Source organism: Nyctereutes procyonoides, unplaced genomic scaffold (assembly GCF_905146905.1).
Source record: "Nyctereutes procyonoides isolate TBG_1078 unplaced genomic scaffold, NYPRO_anot_genome, whole genome shotgun sequence".
Taxonomy (NCBI): domain Eukaryota; kingdom Metazoa; phylum Chordata; class Mammalia; order Carnivora; family Canidae; genus Nyctereutes; species Nyctereutes procyonoides.
In genome coordinates, this window is record NW_026575028.1 from 7,078,075 (window position 1) to 7,102,229 (window position 24,155).

A 24,155-nucleotide genomic window follows, 5' to 3' on the forward strand; every position below is an offset into this window, starting at 1 on the left:
AAAATTAAATAAACACAACAATTTCACTCTTTTCTAAATCATGAAGATCACTTTAGAATTAATATTAGAAAGTCCTGTGATTTCTGGCCTTTGCCAATGACCTACATCTGAAAATATTTGTCAACAAAATACTTTTTGACTAAAAACCTGCTGACAAAAACTAGTTTCCAGTACCGATAAAATCACTGGTCCTGGCTGGAAATTCTTCTATAAACAGCTACAAAACAAAACAAATAACACAAGCCAACCATTTCAGGCACTGAACAATCATCAGCATGGAACTGCAATTCCTGAGAACAGAAAGTCACAAATGTAACCCCATTGAAAACACATTATTGACTGGAGTTCAGGGAGCAGGAATCCAAGCAAGCAAAATCCCACGGAACTGAGGAGGCAGAAGTCAAGGCTTGGAGCAGCTACAATGGCTGAAAATTATGGGGCAGAGCACAAGAGAGGAGGAATCTATGCAAAGAAAATTCTCCAGAGAGACCTCTGGGGACCTTCATGAGTCCTTGGCTGAGAGCAAGACTCCACATGCATAAGGGTGAAATGTATGAGGCTGACCAGAGAGAGGCTACCACAACACTGAGATCAGAACAAGATGTTTGGGGTCAAACAGTCCTGGAAGACGCTGAAGTTCCATCCCAGCCAGAGCAGCAAGACCTCATTAACATGTCCTAATATTTTGGACATCCAGCTGAGACACAAGACCCCATTCTAGAGTGAGAACCACACACTAGAAAAATATTTATAGTAGACTATCCCTAAAAAAGAAGCTTCTAAGGCCAATCCCTGAACAGATCAATAGGGGAGACAGACTTGAGAGGTTAAGTCTTACCGAGTTAGAGAATCATGAAAAATACCTTGCATTTTCCACATTATATACCTTAATGAAGCAGAAAACCAAACATAAATATTAAGCTCAAAGGGATCGGCCAGTAGTTGAACTGCATGCCAGAAAACTTTTCTTAAAATAAGTTTTTAACTCTCCTGAAAGAAAGATAATGTCATATCAAGCACAATGTCCATTTCACCATCAAAACTTACTAGACACACAAGAAACAGGAATAAGTGGCCCATGAAAGGCACAAAACAAGTAATAAAAACTCATCTCAGTCCTCTGGCCTTTTTCACTAGGTCCAGAGGGACCTGGAGCGAATTTACTCTACCCCCAACATCATGAAAGATTCACACCTCCATTGTTCTCACTGGAAAAGGCTGGTCAAGGCTGCTGGGCCAGCCTTGGTCACACACAGAGACACAGCCTGGGCTGGATCTGGCCCTGTCAAAGGGACTGGTGTTTTGTTCTCATCACTCCTTTCCAACTCTGCTGTTTATGCTTCTAAAATAAACAGGGCTTAATCACCAAAAACAAACAACACACACACACACACACACACACACACACACACACACCTGATCTCAAGAGAGCCCAAATATTGGGTTTAACAAGAAAATACTTAAAGCAGAAAACATAAATAAATAGATGATATGGAAACTGCAAAAGTGCAGAGAAATAGAAAATATAAACAAAAATCAATATAATTGGTTTCACACTTTCTGATTTCAAAACTTACTACAAGCACAGCAGTTAGGCAAGAACAAGAAATAAAGACACCCAAATTGGAAAGGAAGAATTAAAACTGTCACTATTTTCAGATGACATAATATTACATATAGAAAACCCTAAAGACTATCAAAGAACTGTTAAGACTAATTCAGTAAAGTTGCAGTATACAAAATCAAGTACAAAAAAAAAAAACCTTACTACAAAGCTACTGTGGTACTGGCATAAGGATAGAAAATTTGGTCAGTCCCTAGAATCAAGACTGCAGAAATAAAACCTTAAATTTCAACAAAGGCACTAAGAGGCAGGGAAAGAAATGGGGAAATAGTACCGGGACAACTGGATATCCTCAAAAAAAAGAAGGAAGTTGAACTCTTTCCTCACACCATACATAAAAATTAACATTTTCAAAAATAGATACCAGACCTAAATGCAATAGCTAAAGCTATAAAACATTTGGAAGATAACACAGGAGTAAATCTTTATTACCTTAAGTTAAGCAATGGTTTCTTAGCTATTATGCCAAAAAGCACAAGTTATCAAAGACAGGCAAACTGTCTTTCATCAAAATTAAAAACGTTTCAATAGACACCATGAATGGGGTACCCAGGTGGTTCAGTCAGTTGAACATCTGACTCTTGATTTCGGCTCAGGTCATGATCTCAGGGTCGTGAGATGAAGCCCCACTTCAGGGTCCATGCTGAGTCTGATTAAGATTCTCTCTCTCTCTCCCCCTCTCCCTCTACTCCTCCCCCTGCTCCTGCTCCCTCCCTAAATAAATAAGTAAAATCTTTAAAAAAAAAAAAACAGATACCATTAATAAAGTGAATATGCAACCTAGAGAATGGGAGGAAATATTTCTAAGTCATATATCACAATAAGGACTTGTATCCAAAATATATATAGGACTTTACAATTCAACAATTAAAAAGCAAACAACTTAATTTGAAAATGAGCAAAGTATATGAAGGGACACTTCTCCAAAGAAGATAAGCAAGAAATATTCAATAGCACATGAAAAGACATTTGGCATCATTAGTCATTAAGGAAACGCAAATCAAAACTACAGTGACATACCACTTTACGCCACTAGGATAGCTATGATTTTGAAAAAGACAAACAATAACAAGTGTTGGTGAGGATGTGGAGAAATTAGAACTTTCAGATGTTGGTGGTGGGAATGTCAAATCGTATGGCCATTTTGTAAAACAGCCTAGTAGTTCCTGAAAAAGTTAAACACAGAGCTTCTATAAGACCCAGCCAAAAAAAAAGAAAAAAGACCCAGCCATTCTACTCTAGGTATGTACCCAAGAGAAATACAAACATACACATACACACACACAAAAAAAAACTTATACTTGAACATTCATAGCAGCATTATTCATAGTAACCAGAAAGTGGAAATCCAAATGTCTATCAAATTATAAATGAACAAATGTGGTATATCCACAGAAGGGAATATTATTCAGCTATAAAAAGAACTGAGCTATTGGCCCATGTTATGATACAACTGAACACTGAAAACATGCTCAGTGAAAGAACAGTTTCAGACACAAAACACTATATAGTGTGATTCCACTTATATTAAACATCCAGAATAAGCAAATCCATGGAGACAGGGAATACATTAGCAGTTGCCAGGAGTTAGAGGGAGGGAGAAAAGGTGAACAGCTGTCAATGAGTATGAGGTTTCTTTTTGGATGATGAAAATATTCTAAAATTAGAGAACAGTGATGGATGCACAATTCTATGAATAAAAATTACTAAACTGCACATTTTAAAGGGTGGATTTATGGTATGTGATTATATCTTAATAAATCTGGCTGGTAGTCAAAATAAAAATTCCTAGAATTGAAAAGTACAGGGGCACCTGAGTGGCTCAGTGGTTGAGTGTCTGCCTTTGACTCAGGTCATGATCCCGGGGTCCTGGGATCAAGTTCTGCATTGGGCTCCCCACGGGGAGCCTGCTTCTCCCTCTGCCTATGTCTCTGCATCTGTCTCTGTGTCTCTCACGAATAAATAAATAAATAAAATCTTTTTTAAAATTCCTAGAACTGAAAAGTACAATAATGCAAAAGAAAAACTTCATTCGATGAGCCTGACAGGAAACTGGAGAAGGCAGAGAAAAGATCAGTGAAGTTAAAGATGGACTGATAGAAAAAAAAAAAAGATGGACTGATAGAAACAATCTGATCTAGAGAACAGAGGACTGAAGAATGAAAAAATTCAACACAGTCTCAGGACCTGGTGGGATCATATGGGTCTAATATACATGTTAGAAAAAGAAGAGAATAAAAATGGAGCAGAAAAACAATTGAAGAAAGAGTGAGTGAAATTATCCCAAAAGTTGATAAAATACAGTAACGTCCACATTCAAGAAGGTCAACAAACTCAAGGAGGAAAAATACAAAGAGAATCAATCCTGGGCACACCATAGGCTGACTGTCGAACACCAAAAATAAAAATAAAATATGGAGAGCTACCAGAAGGAGGTATTACATACAAGGAAAACAAAAATCTGGACTAAGGCTGACTTCTCATCAAAACCATGGAGACCGAAAGAGAACACCTGGAGTCTTGAAGGGAAAAACCTGTCAACCTATTAATTTTGCATCTGATGCAAGTATTCTTCCAAAAGGAGAATGAAATAAAAACACAAGCTGAGAGGGGCGCCTAGGTGGCTCAGTCAGTCGAGTTCGAGCTCTTAGTTTCAGCTCAGGTCCTGATCTCAGGGTCATGGGATCAAGCCCTGTGTAGGCCTCCATGCTCAGTGGCAAGTCTGCTTGAGGTTCTCTCCCTTCCTCTCCCTCTGCCCCTCCCCCTGCTTGCTCTCTCTCTCTCCCTCTCTCTCACTCTCCACTCTCTCTAATAAATAAACAGAATCTTAAAAAAAATAGAAGCTGAGAGAATTTGTCACCAGCATATCTGCACTTCAAGACATGCTGCAGAAGGTTCTTCAGGCTGAACAGAAATGATACCAGATGGAACTTGGGGAGCTGTTCCATGGAGCTTTTTATATGCTATAAGCCACCACTTTTCAAATTAGAAGTTTTAACCCAATGGCTGGGGATCTACAGGTTCGCAAACAGCAATTTTTAAAAACATAATAGAGTGGAGTGGGCCAGGGAAGAATAAAACACAAACACCACTTGAAAAAAAAATCAGAAACAATAAATGCTCACGTGATGAATAATACTCTTTCCAAAAATCTATTAATGAAACTACAGCTCATTAGGTTGGGCAATGTCTCATATAAATAGCACAAATATCACTGTGACATTCTTCTTAAAGTTTAATGTGGATGAACTAGAACTAGTCTCCTTCTATTAGACGATGAAACCCATGTAACTTGCTGGCTGTTTTCTGACCTGTCTGTCAGAAAGTTCACAGATAAATTTTTGTTCAACTGCAGTACCTATTCTTAGTCTAGGTTTTATGGTATAATACTGTGCTCCCAAGCCTTCATTATTTGGCATTTGTTCATTTAAGGATTATTGTTATCTAGGTTTTCCTCTTCTGCAAACTGTTTGAAGATTAATAAAAAGCAGAAATAGTTATTTGATACAGGCAAAAATAAAAACAGATTAAAAAGGAATTTGAGTGAAGAATAATTACCAAAAATATTTAAAAACAGGGAACTTTTTTATTTTATCTGTATTTAGATGTTTTTCACGTTGGAAGTATAGTATTGCTTTTTTTTAAGCTATTTTTATTTAGCTAGTGATGAATATCAGGCACCAAGGACTGCTAGAAAGTGTGGATTATCCCTGTGTCAGTGAAGAAGTTGTAGGATACAAGGTATTAAAAGAGAAACAGGCCCCAAATGGAGTCATTTGCACAGGTACAGGTGCAGACACACACAGATACACACAGACACCCAGCAAACCAGCAGGTCTAACCTATCCCGGGAATGTGACCTTTTATCCTGGGAATGTGACCTTTGAAAGGTTTGTCTGAAATTCCCTGATCAGCACTGGTTAAGTAATAAACTGCACAATAAAAGCACTTTCATCCCTTTCCCCCTTTTCATCCCTTTCCCCAATCAAAAGATGATTTCCCAGCCTGAAACATTCCTTTTTCTTTTGCTAATAACTTTTTGCCTCACCCTCCTTCCTATGAAAACCTTCCATTTTGTAGGACTCCTCAGAGCTCCCCCTCTACTTGCTAGATGGGATGCTGCCCAATTCATGTATCATTTAATAAAACCAATTAGATCTCCAAATTTACTTGGTTGAAATTTGTTTTTTAACAAATTGTGTTTGCTCAACAGAGGGAGGGAGTGACACCAGCTCATTGTGAGAACTGCAATCCTTCAGTAGTTTCATTTCAGGGAAAGTTACCTAGATGGAGAGTTGTCAGACAGACAGACTTAAAAGGCACTTCCTTGAAATTTCTGGAGGAAAAGCAAGGTTGTCAGTAGGAGTACAAGAAAGACATTTAGTACATATTGAAATAACTACAGTGTGGTCAGGCTAACGTCATTGATGTGGTCTGAACAGGTCAAAGTTTGACTCTATCCCCTCCTTCCCATGACCATCAACAGTGGATAAGGATGCTAAAGTACTGAGATTATCTTAGGGTACCAAGAGTCTAGAATGTAAGGTCTTGACAGGCAGGTGCCTATTGATCTTTGTAACTCCAACAGTGAGCACAGTATCTGGCATACAGTACAGCTCATAGGTGTCCTCTAAACTGATCTGAGCTGCACTTACAAGTGGAATATATTGAGTCAGATTTGCTAGAGCCCATCAGGACACTAAGTACATCTTCTTCACCCTGTGGTCACAAGGTCAGCTTCCCATGCCTCTAGAAACCCTAATGTGGAACTCAGGTAACCACGCTGGTGAAAACATGTCTCCAATGTAGACCACAGTGGCACATTTCCTTACAAGTTTGGTTATGACAACCAGCCTTCTTGGGCTTGGTCTCGGTAGATAAACTAACCATGATGCCAGACTGGAAATACAGCTGACTCAACACAGAGTTAGTGGTGCCAGTCTCATTGTGCAGTTAAATATCTGCATGTAACTTTTGACTCCCCCCAAAACTTAACTACTAATAGACTACTGCTCATTGGAAACCTTACCAGTAACATAAACAGTCAATTAATGCATGTTTTATATACGTATTAGATACTGTATTATTAGAATCTAGACAAAAGAAAATGTTAAGAAAATTATAAGGAGAACATATACACCTCTAGTACTACACTATAAAAAATCTGCATATTACTGAACCCACGCAGTTCAAAGCCATGTAATTCAAGGGTCAACTATAGTATATAGGCACAGCCCTGCCTGGACTGTAACCATGGCACTTTCCTAACAGCCTTGCAAAATCAGTATCTCCCTTAAAGCCCCAGGTCTCCCCACATTTCCCACCACCCCCCTTGCTGGTACCCACATACACTTCCTTTTAATGGCTTCTTATAAACAGAACAAAAGCCCCAAGGTGAGGTGCTGGGGAAAACAAGTTTGAATTCCAACCTTACCCCTCTGTGATTATTCGGTGGTTAACACAATATAACTGGCATATTTCTTAACCTCTCAGAATTTCAGGCTCCTCTTCAATGAAATGGACTGAACACTAACAACAAAGCTGTTGTGAGGCAGAGCACCTAGCACAGTGTCTGGATATAGTAGATGCTTGATGACTATTAGTATTCCTTTTCTCTGAATGCCAACAACAGATGGCCTGAGCTACAAGACTCTGCATGATCTGGCTCACTCTGGCCATTCTCGCTCTTCATCTCTCTGCCCCAGGCACTTGGCTTCCCCACTATTTTTTGGACAGCTCAAGTACATTCCTGCCGCAGGGTCTTTCACCTATATTTGCCTTTGTGAGATCATTCTCCAGATATCTGCATGGCTTGTTCTTTCACTGAGCACAATCTCTGTTCAAACTCATCTCCGCAAAGAGGCCTTACCCAACCACTGATCACAAATAGAGACCGATTCTGTTTTGCAACAAGAGGCAAGATCCTTGTGTCTAGTAATCAAATTTCTGTTCTCTATGAGCTCTAAGAACACCACAAATAAAGTGGGACAAGTGTCTCTCAGCCAGCAGAAAGAGTTCACAGATGGGTGGATTTCCAGAAAATCGGGTCCTCATTTCATTAAGTCAAAGACAAGCTTCATGTTAGGTCTTATGCCTCTGGTCCTCAAGCCTTGTGCCGCAATGGACGATGGCAGAGAAGGCACAAGTAGAAACAAGACCAGGACCCAAGGTAGGTCTTTTAAACCTACCCCGACCTACCCTCACACATCCACTTCAATGGGCCATCAAAGTGGCCCAGGTTCCCACATACAGGTAAGTCAGAGAGCATTCCAGGCTGCTGGAAAGGACCATCCTATTAGGTCTTTGCCTCCCAAAAGGACAGGAGTCTAGCAAGACACAGTGAGAGGAGCAAATGGGTCCTGGATGCCCAGCAGCCAGGGCAGGGTGACAGACAGCTAGATGGGCCCGGGCTCTGAGGTCAGGTCCGAGAACAAAGTCCAGGCAAACAGAGAGACCCAGAGTACCACAGTCCCCTAGGAGAGCCCCCACCTTGTCTGAGATCCTCCCTCCACCTGCCACTTGCCCTTTGGCTTAGATCTAACCTTGTTCAATGGAGCCTTCTGTCCAGAAGCAGGGTCCACATGGTTCCTGGAGATATCTCTCCACACCAGCTCACAAGATCTCAGGACTATGACTTACATCTACCTTCCCGTTCCTTTGGTTCTCTGTGCCAATGCAGTGGGCACCTCCCCGCTTCCTGCCTCACGCAAGAACCACCAGAAGAAAGCCACTCAACATATTCCCTTTCCAGGCAACATCAACCCTGCCCAGGTGCATGTGTCTGCTCAGTATAACTTGAGAGATGCAGCCGAATAATGTCCCGCCCCCGCCCCCCCCCCAAAAGTCCACCTCCACCAACTTCTCCCCTAAAAGAAAAGTCCCCGGGAAAGGCGTGCCTGCGTTCCCCTGCACCCTCTGGAACGCAGATTCAGTTCGGGTTAGGTCGGGGTGGGCAGAGAGTCCCTGAAATCCGGAGGACACGCCAGAGAGGCCAACGTCAAAGTAGCTGGGGATGAAGCAGAACCTCTGTCCTCAGCAGACGGCTTGAGAATTAAACCCCAGCTGCCGGCCTGCCCCCGACGCGCTGAGCTCCAGGGCCAACGACCAGTAAGGGGTCGAGGCCAAAACGCAAAGGGGAGACTTGACCATCCATCACCCGTGAGCCGCAGCACCAATCCTCCGCCTCTTGCCCTGCCTTCTCTCTCCTTGATAAAAGTAAGTAAATGAAGTAAGTGTGGGGGGCACTGCCCAGGCGCCCCTCGGCTACCCTGGCCCGGCGCCTCCCTCCCCAGGTTCACGTGGGGTCACCAGCCCCAAAGGCGAGGAGTTGGGGGGCCGCTCCGGGACTGCCCGCCCCTCCCCCCTGAAGTCGCCGGCCGGCCGGACAGACCGACGCGGGGGACCCGGGGCCGGGCCCTGGGAGACTCACCGCGCAGCCCGGGGGTGGCCATGGCGCGGGCACCGGGACGCGACACCGGGACTGGCCCGCGGCCGCGCCGGCGAACGCTCGGGCTTATGCGGCCGCCGCGGGGCTAATTCCACGGCGCTCGGCGGCGCCCGGACGTGCCCGCCCCCCGGCCCCCGCCGCCCGCCGCCCGCCGCCCGCCGCTCCTCCCCGCCCTCCCGCCGCCCGCCGCCCCGCGCAGAGGGGTCCCGGGGCCGCCCCGGCTCGGGCGCTGCGAGCCGCCGGCGGGGAAGGAGCTCGCCCGCGGGCGGCTCGCGTCCAGGGCGCGCGGAGGTCGGCGAGGCCGAGGCCCAGCCGGGGCGGCGGCCCCCCTGCTCCCAGGGACGCGCCTGCCAACCCGGGCCGGGTGCGCACCTGCAGCCGGATTAGCTCCCGCCCCGTCTGGCCGAGCGGGTCCAGTCCCCCCCGCCCCCGCCGGGCCCGCGCTCCGCCGCTGTCCCCACGTCGCCCGAGGCTCCCGGGGGCGGGAGGCGGGGGCGCAGGGCGGCGGCGAGGACAGGACCGAGGGGCCGCGAGAGGCAGGAGGAGGCTAGGTCTTCCGGGACCGTCCCTGAGGCGCTTGGGACCGAGGGGCTGGAGCAGGGAGCCTGGAGGCTCCGTCCCGGGGAACAAGAGCAGCGCCTTGGGTCTCCGCCGCCTGGGTCAGGTGCTGTAGTACGGGGTTGGGGGCAGTTGGGGCTACACAGGGAAAGGCCCAGAGTCAGCCCCCCCTCCCCGGGGAGCCAGTGGGCTCCCATAAACCCCAACGACACCAAAAGGCCCACAGTCAGGCTCCTACCCATCCCAAGAAAACAGTTAAGATAGTAAAAACAGAGAAAAGAAGCCTGGCTCCCTAGCTCCAAAAGGTAAGGGAGTATCTCCCTTTAACGGCTACTAAGGAATCACAGACCACAAAGAAATAGGTCATTAAGGTGTTGTCAATTGTCGGTGCTCAAACCAGGACTGCACAAGAATCTCAAGGCCGAGGCTCCCTGCCTAGGTTCTCAATAAAAGACGGCCACTAAAAGCCCTCGGTGGCAACCCTATCGGAACCCCTCTCACTTCTGAGAGCTTTCTCTGAATGTCCGCTTAATTTTTTTTTTTTTATGATAGTCACACAGAGAGAGAGAGAGAGAGAGGCAGAGACACAGGCAGAGGGAGAAGCAGGCTCCATGCACCGGGAGCCCGACGTGGGACTCGATCCCGGGTCTCCAGGATCGCGCCCTGGGCCAAAGGCAGACGCCAAACCTCTGCGCCACCCAGGGATCCCTGAATGTCCGCTTAATAAAGCTCTATCACTTTGCTCACTCTCCATTGTCCGCAAGATTCATTCTCTGACTCCATGAGACAAGGAAGCTTGGTTCGTCCGTGAGACGAACCAAGCTTTCCCATATGACAGGTGACCCGGTTCAGGTGCCTTGTGATGATGAGTGGACAAATGGAAGGCTGTCTGAGGGGGCTGTTGCTGGATGATGGAATCTGCAACTGCAACATGCCCTGCAGCTCAACACGTCCGTTCATGCCAGAGACCCAAAAAGTGAAAGGGCATTATGTTAAGGTCAAGAATGCTATTTATCCTTCACTGTGAAGAATGATGTCTCCTCCACCGATGAGGTAGGCTGGTGGTGATATCTTGCCACTTGCTTGAGGACAAAGAAGAATAGACAACACAGAATGAGTCAGGGGCAGCACAGAAGGAAAACCAAAGGGATTATGTCCTTGTCCAGAGCTTTCTTCTGGCCACTGGGAGTAATCAGGGCTTGCGTCTCTACAGGACTTCCTCTTCCTGGGGTACCCTTCTCAGAGCTTTCCCCGTGGTAATTCTTTGATTCTGACACAACCCCACGAGGAGTTACTGCTAGTGTGCCCATCTGACGGATGAGACTACAGTGCAGAAAGTCAAGCAACTCGCCTCTAGGAGATATGCAGGAATCCCCAAGCAGCCAGCCCGCTCAGAGTCCACGCTCCAACACTTTGCTATTAGACTTCTTTCTCTTCCAAGCAATGCCCTTCACCCCCATTCACTCCCAGGGACCCTTCTCTGTGTCTTTTCAATGCCAAGAGCACTGGAAAGCTGCCATGGTTCCTTAATCTATTCCATTTCATCTTCTGCACTTTCTTAGTCTGTGAGCTCTCTCCATGAGATTCCCCCTAAAACACTCACCTTGGGAGCCTCCATCTCACCTGGTCTGGGGGCAGCAGGAAGGGAGTCCCTGAGACCAGAGGCAGGCTCTGCCCCATTATCCCTGCAAAGTAAGGGGAAGTGGCTGAGACACTCCTCCATTTCCACCTTCTCTTTTTGCAGCCTCCTTACCCTACTCCCTGCCATTTTTAAAAAATCAAAACATACGGGTTTTCTGATTTGTCTTGATTCTGGACAGTGAATTGTCCTATCAGTAAATACGAAGAGAAATTCAGGCAATGGAGGCAGAGGCAGTTGGAAAATTGACACCTTCTGCTGGAGAGGGAGGCTACCTCTCTGAGTTTCTCTGTGGCTGAGTTTCTACTGGGCCTCCAGTAACCGCTCATCCCCAGGTAGAGTGTTAGGCGATCAGTAAGAAGAGAGAGAGGTAATTCCATGGGGATCTGGTTTCCTACGGAGACCTCGGAGACTACTCGAAGTTGGAGGCAGGGTGATGGACAGGTGACAACCTTTGCATTATTGAGCAGTTATATTAAACTTCTGTCCATTCTTCCTTTGCTCTACTTAAGTAACCTCCCCCACCAAAACTGCTCAACACAATCCATGCCATTGGTAATGAATCTCCCCTCCAGGTGATTCCCCACAGAATTGGAAGTGGGTGAATCCTAGATATGCAGTAGCGGTTGGTTCATGTGCCAGCAAGGACCGAAACTGTAAAGCAACAGGGATGGGGTGGCTCTGGTGGAGTGGCCCGGGAGGGCTCACCCAGGTGTCAAGGCACCTGGCTTCTGAACCTGCCCTGCCACCCAGCAGCTGTGTGACCTTTGACAAGTCTGAGTTCTCTAGGCTGCTTTTATTCTCTGTAAAGGGAGGGGGGAGGGGCAGTGGATTGGATGGTATCCAAATCCCTTCCACCTCCACCATCCAGCACTTTCAGTGGCTAGAGTCTCTCCTGTGTTAAAAGGACCTGGAATGAAAAATCAATTCTCCCATCAAATTCCTGTCACAAACACAGGGCATTCCCTTTATCCTCATGGGTATTCTCTCCCCAGATAGGGTCTCCACCATCTTGCCAGCATATACATGTAAACTCTTCACATAAATTTTGAGGAAGGACCATCTCTCCTTGCGACTGACATTACCGGTTAGTGATTTGGGGACTGGGTGAAGTTTGGTGTTATTTCTACCCTTCACCAAAGATGTGTGGAGTGGGCAGGGCCCGGGCATGCAGCATGCAGCTCTAAAGAAACTCAGCTCTTTGACCCTACAGGATAAAGTAAATCCCTAGTGCTGTGCCACTGACAATAGAGGCACTTATTCCCCCACTTTAAATCTTGATTTCCTCTCATTTTCATTCTTGCCACTCCTTATGTTATTAAAGAACAATTTAGGGACGCCTGGGTGGCTCAGCAGTTGAGTGTCTGCCTTTGACTCATGGAGTGATCCCAGAGTCCCAGGATTGAGTCCCATGTCGGGCTCCCTGCGTGGAGCCTGCTTCTCCCTCTGCCTGTGTCTCTGCCTCTCTCTCTCTCTGTCTCATGAGTAAATAAAATCTTTAAAAAAAAGAAAGAAAAATTTACAGTTACCCCCAGACTTCCAGCCATATTTTACCCTCTCAACCCCCTGAGTGAGACTAACATTCCTATTCCCCAGATGAGGGAACTAAGTCTAAGAACCACTAATGGTCTTATTTGGGGCCATACGATAGGACAAGGGCCATGTGGAGAACCCAGGCCCACAAGTGTAGGGCTCATCCCCCATGGCCAAACCTGCTGGATGGGATGCTGGTCCTGCACCTGCCAGCACCTCATTTCCAGTTCCCTCAGTCCTTGGTACCTTAGTTTCCAGTAGGGGCCACCAAAAGTACAGAGGAACTTAGGGAGCCCACGGCTCAGAGAAACCCTTGCATACCTGCTCAAGGTCACCACAAGGTCAGTCATGCTGGCAATAACCATGTCTGTCTTGGCAGGAGCCTGGCTCCAGGACCCACCCCTCTGCTCTGTTCAGAAGCCCCTCAATCCATAGCTTGGAGAACCTTGTGTTCCTGAGCAAATCCCTTTTACTTTAGGAACTTGGGCTGACTTCAGAGGAGGCCTGCTCCCACACAATGTGGTCTTCACCCCACGGAGGCAGACACCACTATTTCCCAGAGGTTGGCCATGTCTGGGGCTGGAGTTCTTTCAGAAAGAGCCTGTGCCTACTCCCTCAGAATCAGGTTTGGAACTCAGGCCCAAACTAACACTGTCACCTCGGCCTAAAAGACACAGAGAACCATCAGCCTTTTGCAAAGTGAAAGATTGGCCTTTATTGTGGGATCAGGAAGCACAAGAGCAGAGCACGAGGACTGAGGAGGACTGAGCAGCACTCTGGCCAGTCCAGTCAGGTCGGGTAAGGCAGGCGACAGTACGCATCCAGGGCAGTGGCCTCACTTGCTGCACTTCCTGGGGGAACACCTGCATTGCATGGCATTGAGGATCTCATGGTAGATGAGGGAGCCATTGGTGCAGCGCAGGGGCACCTGCATGGGCTCCGTCTGGGTGGGCGAGCAGCAGGAGCACTGGTCCTGCACATCCTCCATGTGGATGGAGTACACGGCTTTGCTGGCACATTTACCCTGTGACAGAGCATAGAGAGGTGGGGCATTGCCATGCTGAAGAATCCTGCTTGACAATTTGTAAAGCTAGATCTTAGGAAGGTCTGACTTATCCACTATCCTTATGGTCCTATTACACCCAAATCCTGCTAGCTGCAATTTCTATGCATGTTTGATCAGGAAACATAGTTCCCACCTTCCATTAAACGCTCTCCATTCTCTTTAAATGACTTGAATCTTTCTATGGTTTTTTCTTCTGCAGTCAAAAGGTCCCAGCACCTCACCCTCCCATAGGGTATTTTTTATATTAAAAAATATTTTTTATTTGCTTAAAAAAATATGCTTCCAGTTCTTATCACTTCTCCCTGTGAATTTTCCAGGTGCTTCTAACATGTAACTAGAGGTGTGTCCAAGCAAGGAGACTCACCCATCCCCACCCAGACCTCACTGAAGCCAGGGCCCCCTTACCTCACAGTAATGAATGTCCACTTCCTCTTCAGACTTACAGTCTCCCACTTTGACACGCTGCAGCTTGGCAATGATATCCTTGCATTCTGGCTCCTCACCTACAGGACAGGTGAGAGATGGGAACTGGGGCCTGGATGAGATGCTATAGAATCCTCTCTGGCCCATTTCCCTCATTTTACTGGAAAAAGGTCAGTTTCGCAGTAACCAAATCACCAAAGCCAGCTTCGAGGAGGGGAGTTATCATGGTTCACCTCAGATCCAGAGATACAGTTATAGCTGGATTTAACTCACTTAATGATACAGTTTTAATTGCAGGAGGAGCCTAGATCCGCTGTGCTTTGGTGATGGAGATCGATGAGACTTGCTTTTATGTAATTGTAGATTCTAAAGACCATAATGACTGGAGCAATCTCCTTAGACTTATAACTATATCCGGAAGCTAATGGACAATGAGGTAGCCAATAAATATAATTAATATCTATCTATCTTTGCCTTTGGAAAAGAGGAAAGGCAAATGTCATGGCCACACAAAGGGCTAAAAGGATCCCTAAGAGCCCTTATGGGGTTCTTCCTTTGGGAATAGTGGCCTCCAGTCTCTGGCATGGCAGGGATTAGTGGCATTCAGATTTGAACCTCGACTTGGGCCACTGATAATTCTAAGATTTAATGCCAGCTCACCATTCGCCATCTGAACACTGGAAGTTTTCCATTTTTGACTAAATCAACTCTAACTGCATATTAGCCTGCCTCCCAACTTTCAGATAACTTCATTTTACAGTGAAAGCCTGCCAACCACAAGAATGAATAAGGAGAACATATTTAGGCCAACATACTATATTCTTCTGCTGTAGGTTTAAATCCCTGAGCCTGGCTTCCTCTCCTTAAGAAGGGTCTCCACCTCCCAAAAGTACTGACCAACAAAGGCCCCTGGTTGCTTCCCTGCCAGTTTTGCAGATAACAGTCTCTTGACCAAATTCTGTGTGCTAAGTGCGCCCAGAGAGCATTCATCTCCTCTGACAGTTTCCTGACGTCACATTCTTAAACTTATGCAGACAGGAATCACAGAAAGAGTAGCCTTGGGAGCACGTTTCCTTAATCTGCCACCTGGTTACAGCAATTGCAAGGATTCTCAGATTGAGCCATCAGGAAAAGAATGAATGTCTGAGCACCAAAGGTATTCACGCTTTCACTCCTCCTTTCTTTATCCAATATCAAACATGGGCCCATGAACCCGAAATAAAGCAAAAACCAAAACACTAGACAAAACAAAAATATTAGCCCAGGCAAGTAATTCTAGATCTAGAGAACACAGCACAAACACTAGAAATCTGCAAGTTAACTTGCACTCGTGAACTCAAGAATGGGGGTCAGACTGTTGTCAGATGGGCAGCCTTGTAAAGCTCTGGCCCCAAAAACACTGCTGTGAGCTCCAGCATAACATAATTGCAAGGCCACGAGGGGCCAGGACTGAAGAAGCGGAGGTTAATCAATGTAGATCAGTCTTCTGAACCCTTGAGAAGACTGTGTGTTCTCTGCATCTACAGCCCTCATGGCCCACAGGGGGGAGCTGAAGTTAGCCAGCTGGTGGCTTCTCTTTCTCTGGAAGGTGGCTGTCTGACCATCAAAGAATGCATGTATTCTTTGTGTATTGAGTGCCTGCTCTGTCAAGATTATCGATCAAGTGTGCCTTTTTTTCAAGGAGCTCTGGTTGGAAAAAGAAGATATTCTTTCACAGGACCATGAGCCACCCTTGCCTCTAGGAGGGGAGAAACAAGAGTTTGGAAAAAGCGAAGAGACTGCTTCACGGGGATGTGAATGGCAATTTGAGTAGAGGGCAGTCTAAGAACATTCAGGAAGGATGGCAGTCCCATGCAGAGCTAAACTTAGTGACTGGTCAATGGTTAAGAACTATCTTTCCAGATCTATATTCTAAAAACTACAGAACACTTCTGAAAGAAATTGAGGAAGACAAAGAGATGGAAAAATATTCCATGCTCATGGATTGGAAGAATTAATATTGTAAAAATGTCTGTGCTACCCAGGGCAATTTACACGTTCAATGCAATCCCTATCAAAATACCATGGACTTTCTTCAGAGAGTTGGAACAAATAATCTTAAGATTTGTATGGAATCAGAAAAGACCCCGAATAGCCAGGGGAATATTGAAAAAGAAAACCAGAGCCAGGGGCATCACAATGCCGGATTTCAAGTTGTACTACAAAGCTGTGATCATCAAGACAGTGTGGTACTGGCACAAGAACAGACACATAGATCAATGGAACAGAGTAAAGAATCCAAAAATGGTCCCTCAACTCTATGGTCAACTAGTATTCGACAAAGCAGGGAAGACTATCCACTGGAAAAAGGACAGTCTCTTCAATGCATGGTACTGGGAAAATTGGACAGCCACGTGCAGAAGAATGAAACTGGACAATTCTCTTACACCATACACAAAGATAAACTCAAAATGGTTGAAAGATCTAAAGGCGAGACAAGAATCCATCATAATCCTAGAGGAGAACACAGGCAACACCCTTTTTGAACTTGGCCACAGCAACTTCTTGCAAGATACATCTATGAAAGCAAGGGAAACAAAAGCAAAAATGAACTATTGGGACTTAATCAGGATAAAAAGCTTCTGCACAGCACAGGAAGCAGTCAACAAAACTAAAAGACAACCTACAGAATGGGAGAAGATTATTTGCAAATGACATATCAGATAAAGGGCTAGTATCCAAGATCTATAAAGAACTTATTATTGGGATCCCTGGGTAGCTCCATGGTTTAGCTCCTGCCTTCAGCCCAGGGCCTGATCAAGTCCCACATCAGGCTCCCTGCATGGAGCCTGCTTCTCCCTCTGCCTGTGTCTGCCTCTCTCTGTGTGTCTCTCATGAATAAATAAACAAAATCTTAAAAAAAAAGAACTTATTAATCTCAACAGCAAAGAAACAATCCAATCATGAAATGAGCAAAAGACATGAACAGAAAGTTCCCCAAAGAAGATATACACATGGCCAACAAGCACATGAGAAAATGTTCTGCATCACTGGTCATCAGGGAAATACAAATCAAAACCACAATGAGAGACCACCTCACACAAGTGAGAATGGTGAAAATTAACAAGACAGGAAACAACAAATGTTGGAGAGGATGTGGAGAAAGGGGAACCCTCTTGCATTGTTGGTGGGAATGCGAACTGGTGCAGCCACTCTGGAAAAGTGTGTGGAGGTTCCTCAAAGAGTTAAAAATAGAGCTACCCTACCACCCAGCAATTGCACTGCTGGGGATTTACCCCAAAGATACAGATGCAGTGAAACACCAGGACACTGCACCCCAGTGTTTATAGCAGCAGTGTCCCCAGTAGCCAAACTGTGGAAGGAGCCTCAGTGTCCATCAACAGATGAATGGATAAAGAAGATGTGGTCTATATATACAATGGAATATTACTCAGCCATCAGAAAAGACGAATACCCACCATTTGCTTTGACGTGGTTGGAACCGGAGGGTATTATGCTGAGTGAAGTAAGTCAATCAGAAAAGGACAAACATATGGTTTCACTCATACGGGGAATATAAAAAATAGTGAAAGGGATTAAAGGGGAAAGGAGAGAAAATGAGTGGGAAATATCAGAGAGGGTGACAAAACATGAGAGACTCCTAACTCTGGGAAATGAACAAGGGGTAGTGGAAGGGGAGGTGGACAGGAGGATGGGGTGACTGGGTGACAGACACTGAGGAGGGCACTTGATGGGATGAGTACTGGGTGTTATACTGTATCTTGGCAAATCGAACTCCAATAAAAAAAAAATATACAGGTATCCCTGGATGGCTCAGCAGTTTAGTGCCTGCCTTCGGCCCAGGGTGCAATCCTGGAGACCTGGAATCGAGTCCCACGTCAGGCTCCTTGCATGGAGCCTGCTTCTCCCTCTGCCTGTGTCTCTGCCTCTCTCTCTCTCTCTCTCTCTCTCTCTCTCTGTGTGTGTGTGTGTGTGTGTGTGTCTCATGAATACATAAATAAAATCTTTTTTAAAAAATAACAAAATAAAAGAAAGATAGAACTATCTTTCCAGAAGAAGCTTCCTCCAAAGGATAGTTCCTGGACTTGATCTGATGGATTTCAAAGGACAAGCTATTGGTAATATACTTACATGTGTCACAGCAGGTGCCTGGAATTTTCATGATTTTCCCCTAAGAAAACAGCAAAGTCCCAGATTAGTCACAAAAAAATATACAGCAGACAGCTTTTGGGTCACTTCAGGCTATTTCCTGGCTCTGGACTCAGCGCCGAGCTTTGGTCCCTAGACATAAACTGTGGGTTGCCATCACAAATGTGAACAGGCTACCACCCTACCTGACCAAGCTGGAATAATTCTGATTATTCTGGATTCTCTCTCAGTTGTGTCACCAGGAGACTAGAAATCATTTGATCTCTCACCTTCCCATTCGAGGATCACAGATTCAGTCTCCCCCAAGGAAAGGTTTATCCATTGAAAGCATCGCATAGTACAGGGTTTTTGTCTCTCCAACAAGCTTTGATTTCAAAACCTCATTGATTTTTAAACTAGGTCAGGGGGCTCCCTTCGACACTGGAACATCATGTCAGAGAAGACTGCCTGCTGTTTCAGAGGACTCTGTTCTTAAAGTCAAAGATGAAGCTGTGAAGAGGAAAGTAGGGCCTGAGCTCCAACTACTCACTCCCTCAGCCAGACACTTGTGTTCATCGAAAGGTGGGCAACCCGTGACTCTCTTCTCCCAGATGTACTCTCCTCTTTCATTGACCTTGCAGAAGTGACTGTCACAGCCATCCTGGATAGTCTCATCACGCTGAAAACAAAGAGGGGAAATGGGTAGAGCAAATCTGAAGACATTTTTTGGGTTGCAAAGACACTTCAAGCCACGACCCTGACTCCTTGAAGTTATTGAAACAATCTGGAGGACTACGAAACACAAATGAGACTGTATCTATAGTCTCCACACCCAGAGCACACAATGGAAGTGGAGTCTCCATTTTACAACTTATTTTCTGTGAATAGGGCTGCATAAATGCAGAGAATCCCCCAAACTCTTCTGACCACCTAGAAGCTTTAAAAATTAAGACATACGGAGGGTAAACTAGCTCATCAATAACTGAACCAGAGATGAACCAGGGAGCCACCACCCAGCTAACAACTAATTTTCATTATCATAGATCAGACTCAGTTTCACCCTGATTGCCCTTCCAGTCTTACAGACAGTTGAGGCTGGAAAAAAATCCTAAAAATCAATCAACTCCAAATCATGGACCTTATACCCACTCCACTCTTGTCAAGAAGAGTGAAAAAAATTAATAAATCAAAGAGAAAATTCTGTATCTTCTATAGGCTACCCATCTCTTGTCTGTAAAATCAGAAATAGGAGAGAATCTAATATTGACCCAAACTCAGTCCCTCTTTCTTGAAGAAGAGATGCCAATATAGGAAATCAAGTGGTGACATGAGTTCAGCTTGCTCCCACCTTCAGTGTCATGATCTGTCCTCCTCTTAGCTGAATGGTGCAAGCTATAGGCAGACATCTCCCACAGCATTCACCTTGGTTCTTCTCTTCCTTATAACCCTGTATCCAGGAGAAAAATCAGCCTTGGTTAACCCCCCTGCCCAGAACACCCCAATCATACATAGGCTTACTTTCCCAGCTTCTCATCTTTCCATCCAGCAGTTTTACCCAAAGTTCACAAAGTTACAATTCAACTCTTGGCTAACCTTTGTCAGTTCTCCGTTCCCTAGATGGCATTCCTTCCCTCCACACATGTACATCTTGCTTATGTTCTAGTAATAAGAACTATTAAATTAAACCTCTCCTTTGAGCTCCAGACTTACAAATTCAATTGTTTGCTTGACAATTATCTTATCTATCCAAGACTTATACACAAAATGCAACTTGATTTTTGTCCCAAATTTCATCCTTCTCCTGTCCTACCTTATCTTAGTAAATGGCTTCATTACCCAGTTGCTCAAAACCAGAAATCTGGGAGTCATCCTTGACTTCTTTCTTTTTCTCATTCCCCCACCCCCATCATCAAATCATGCCAAAAATGTCCCTTTAACTCATCTTCTGCTTGTCATGACCAATGTCCTCTGTCATCATCATATCTATCATCATATACCACTAGACTCTGGTAATAGTCTTAATTTGTCTTCCTTCCTCCATTCTTGCCCTTGTACTGTTGGTCTCCACACATCTTCTAGAGTGACTTTCATATGAGTCTAGTCATGTCACTCCCTTGCTTAAAAACCATCCATGGAATTCTGGTTCCAGTAATGGCAGAGTAGCTTATATTGGACTGACCCTCTGTAGACAGAGATGATAAATTCTTGACAAAATATTTTAAACAATTGTGGAAAGGCACTGGATGACAAAAATAACATGAGTTTATCTCTCATGTAGAAGTAAACTGTTTGACAACAGTAGCACAAATTATTGGGGGAAAGTATATCCTACATGAAATGTATATTATCAAACCAAGGTAGATTATGATAAATCAAGGATGTATATTGCAATCTCTAGAGTAACTTCTATTATCTCTGGCAAAATATTTTCTATCTTCATTTGTGATTTCTTCTTTGATTCATGGATTATTTTAATATATTTTATTTAAGTTCCAAATCAGATGGAGGGAATGTTTCTAAATACCTTCTTGTTACTAATTTCAATCAAATTTCATTGTGGGGGGCAGCCCGGGTGGCTCAGCAGTTTAGTGCCGCCTTCAGCCCAGGACGTGATCCTGGAGACCCAGGATGGAGTCCCACGTCGGGCTCCCTGCATGGAGCCTTCTTCTCCCTCTGCCTGTGTCTCTGCCTCTCTCTCTCTCTTCTCTGTGTATTCTCATGAATAAATAAAAATAAAATCTTTAAAAAAAATTTCATTGTGGTCTATAGAATATACTCTAAATGATTTCAAAATTTTGACATTTATTGATCTTTTTATGGCCCAGAATTTGGTCCAGATAAGTGAAAATTCCATATGCGTTTGAGAAGAATGTGTGCTCTGCACTTTGGGAGCATAGTAGTTTGTTAATTTCAATTAGGTCAAGTTGGTGTATACAGTTTTCCAAATCTTTTCTATCTATACTGATGTTTTTCTATTTGTCCTATCAATTACTGAGAAAAATCACATTAAAATTATGAAATAAGGTTATGGATAAGCCTGTTTCTCCCTCTAGTTCTGTCAATTTGTGTTTCATATATTGGAAACTCTGGTACCAGATGCAAACACATTTAGGATTCTTGAGTCTTCATGATGAATCTACTCTTTTATAATTGTGAAATAACCTTCTTTATTTTTGGTAACATTCCTCATCTTACAGTCTATTTTGTTTGGTATTAATATATTCATCTTAGCATTCCTATTCTTAGCATCGACTGGTGTATCTTTTTCCACCATTTTATTTTTAATCTCTCCATCTCTTTAAATTGAAAATGTATCTTGGGGGACTTGGCTGGCACAGTCAGTGGAGCATGTGATTCTTGATCTGAGGGTCATGAGTTCAAGCCCCATGCTGGGGGTAGAGCTTACTTTAAAAAATAACAATAATAAATAAATAAAATTAAAAGCACACTTCTTGTAAACAGCATACTAACTGGATCTTGTTTTTTTATCTAAGCCTGACAATCTCCATTTTTTATTGGGATTTTGTTTTGCTCATTTACATTTAATGTAATTATCGATATGGTTGGGTTTAAATCTACCATTTTGCTATTCATTTCACTTGTCTTCTCTGTTATTCATCCTATTGTTGATTAATTTCTATATTATTTTGGGTTGTTTGTTTATAATTTCATTTTCTCTCCCCTATTGGCCTTTTACCTGCATTTTTTCATACTACTATTTTAGTGGTTACATAGGCTTATCCATTTGTCAAACTTCATCAAACTATATACTTAACATCTGTCCATTTTATTACAGGTAATCTATCCCCATTTTAAGAAATAATAATTTTACAAAAATTTTAAAAATAAGATTCTCTATGGCATCCCACTGCATTTAGGATAAAATCCAATCTTCTTAGCATGTTCTACAATGCCCTGTATGTATGATTCTTTCCTAATTTTATGACTTTATCTTCTACCACCATACTCTGGCTTTTGACAATCTACCCGTGTGCACCTTCTAGTACCATGAACATGCCAACCTCCTCAACTGAGAGTCTTTGTGTATGTTATCCCTCCATCTGGAATGCTCCTCCCCATGCTTCATATAGCTAGCTCTTTCTCATTCTTCAGTAATCATTTCAAATACCATTCCTCAAAGAGGTCTTGCAAGATACCACACACACACACACACACACACACACACACAAACATTCTTCATAACACTTAACACAATCTGAAATTTTCATTTGTTCTCCTTGAGAAGCATGTAAATTCAAACTAAATCTATGCTGTTGTCATTGTAGCCCCACACCTGCCTCTAAGTAGGCCTACTACACTCACTGAGATGAGTTGAGCTGGGAACTCCTTGACTATGGCTTTAAGTGACAGCCCTTCATTTACATCTATGCTGGAAAAAGCAACAGCTTCCAGACAATAAGATTTCACTGTCTTGCAAAAATGTCCCCAAAGAGACAACCAAGGGCGACCAACTTTTATCTTGCAAAGTAAGAGTATTTTCAACAATGTTAATAAAATAAAAACCAAAAAGCTACCATCAGCTGCTTCATCACTGGAGCTAAATTAAAGCTATTTTAATGCAACCCAGCACTTTGGAAAAAAAAAGAACATAATCTCACAACATTTTTAAAGAATAAGTTGAATTATATGAGAAACCAACTACAATGTCATTGTTTTTCTCATTTTGCCACATTTAGTAATAACCACTTAGAGACTCATTCATTCGGGTCCTGAGGTTTTCCTAACATGAATCTCTAGTCAGTCAGTTTGAAGCCCTCAGACAGAAAATATGGGCCTCTCCCCCTTGCTCCCATGTTCATTGCACATGGGCTGAATACTCCTAATCGGCAAACAAGGTTAGGAGTCAGTAAGCTTGCTCAGAATGAATTTAAACAACTGGCTGCTCATAAACCAAGCTTCTGAACTCAATATATCGTCAGGCAGTAGGCTGTGTAGAAAGCACATGAGTGCAGAATCAGCACAGAATCAGGGATCCTGGGTCCCCACCACAGGTTCAATCTGGGAAGGACACTGCTGGAGTTTGAGGCCATCAGATTGTTTTTCACTGATGAGCTTTAAACTGTGTTTTCAAAAATGTATGATTCATGAAAGGTGTGGGGCTGAAGTAAAGGGGACAAAAAGAAAAGGATGGAATAACAGTATGAGTGAGTGTGGGTGGTACAGTCAGGAGGAGGAAATTAACAGGGCTTAAATCAGGCAGGATTTTTGTGGGAATGGAGATCTGGGTGTTTTTCTTTTCAGGGAAGTGTCAGAAGAAGAGACCAGGAAACACCCTTTGCTCAGCAGGCCCAAGGGGAGGGAAGTGGACAAAATCTTTACAGGAGAAAAAAGTGGGCAGGGGACAAAGGGAGGAACAGGCTGCTAAGTGAAGCAGTGGAGACAAAACCCACATGCCAGAGAGGCACAGGGCACAATTAAGCCATGAATAAGGAAAGGCAGAGGGTGTTGTGGAGGGAGAAAGAACAGAAGAAAAAGAAGAGAGGGTGGAAGGTAATAGGAGAGGGGCGATGATTTTGGAATTGGGAACAAGGGAGGGGGGCAGAGGGGGAGCATGGCAGGACCCACTTGCTGGAGTAAACAAAGAAAACAGACCCTCTGCACATCCACTGCCCTACAAGGCCAGAATGCAGCTGCACCAGGTAAGAGGGCTTGTCTGAGCCACTGGTGGCCTAGTAAGATGCTGCTTAATGGGCTTTCCTCAGAACATCCAATCAGG

The 24,155-nt window shown here is 44.3% G+C and overlaps 2 protein-coding genes across 2 annotated transcripts in view; both read right to left on the reverse strand.

Annotated features, from left to right (window-relative positions):
* The window catches only part of ANO2 (anoctamin 2), a 340,992-nt gene extending 331,833 nt beyond the window's left edge, over nt 1-9,159 (reverse strand). Inside the window, exon 1 of the mRNA XM_055315496.1 lies at nt 9,054-9,159. Coding sequence (XP_055171471.1) covers nt 9,054-9,075 — 22 coding nt within the window. The 5' untranslated portion in view covers nt 9,076-9,159. The remainder of the gene's footprint in view (nt 1-9,053) is intronic.
* A 4,332-nt stretch (nt 9,160-13,491) lies between these two features.
* Nucleotides 13,492-24,155, reverse strand: part of VWF (von Willebrand factor) — a 141,351-nt gene continuing 130,687 nt past the window's right edge. The window contains exons 48-52 of the mRNA XM_055315447.1: nt 19,767-19,865; nt 18,969-19,097; nt 18,422-18,461; nt 14,273-14,370; nt 13,492-13,825 (exon numbers count right to left, since the gene is read on the reverse strand). Coding sequence (XP_055171422.1) covers nt 13,637-13,825; nt 14,273-14,370; nt 18,422-18,461; nt 18,969-19,097; nt 19,767-19,865 — 555 coding nt within the window. The 3' untranslated portion in view covers nt 13,492-13,636. The remainder of the gene's footprint in view (nt 13,826-14,272; nt 14,371-18,421; nt 18,462-18,968; nt 19,098-19,766; nt 19,866-24,155) is intronic.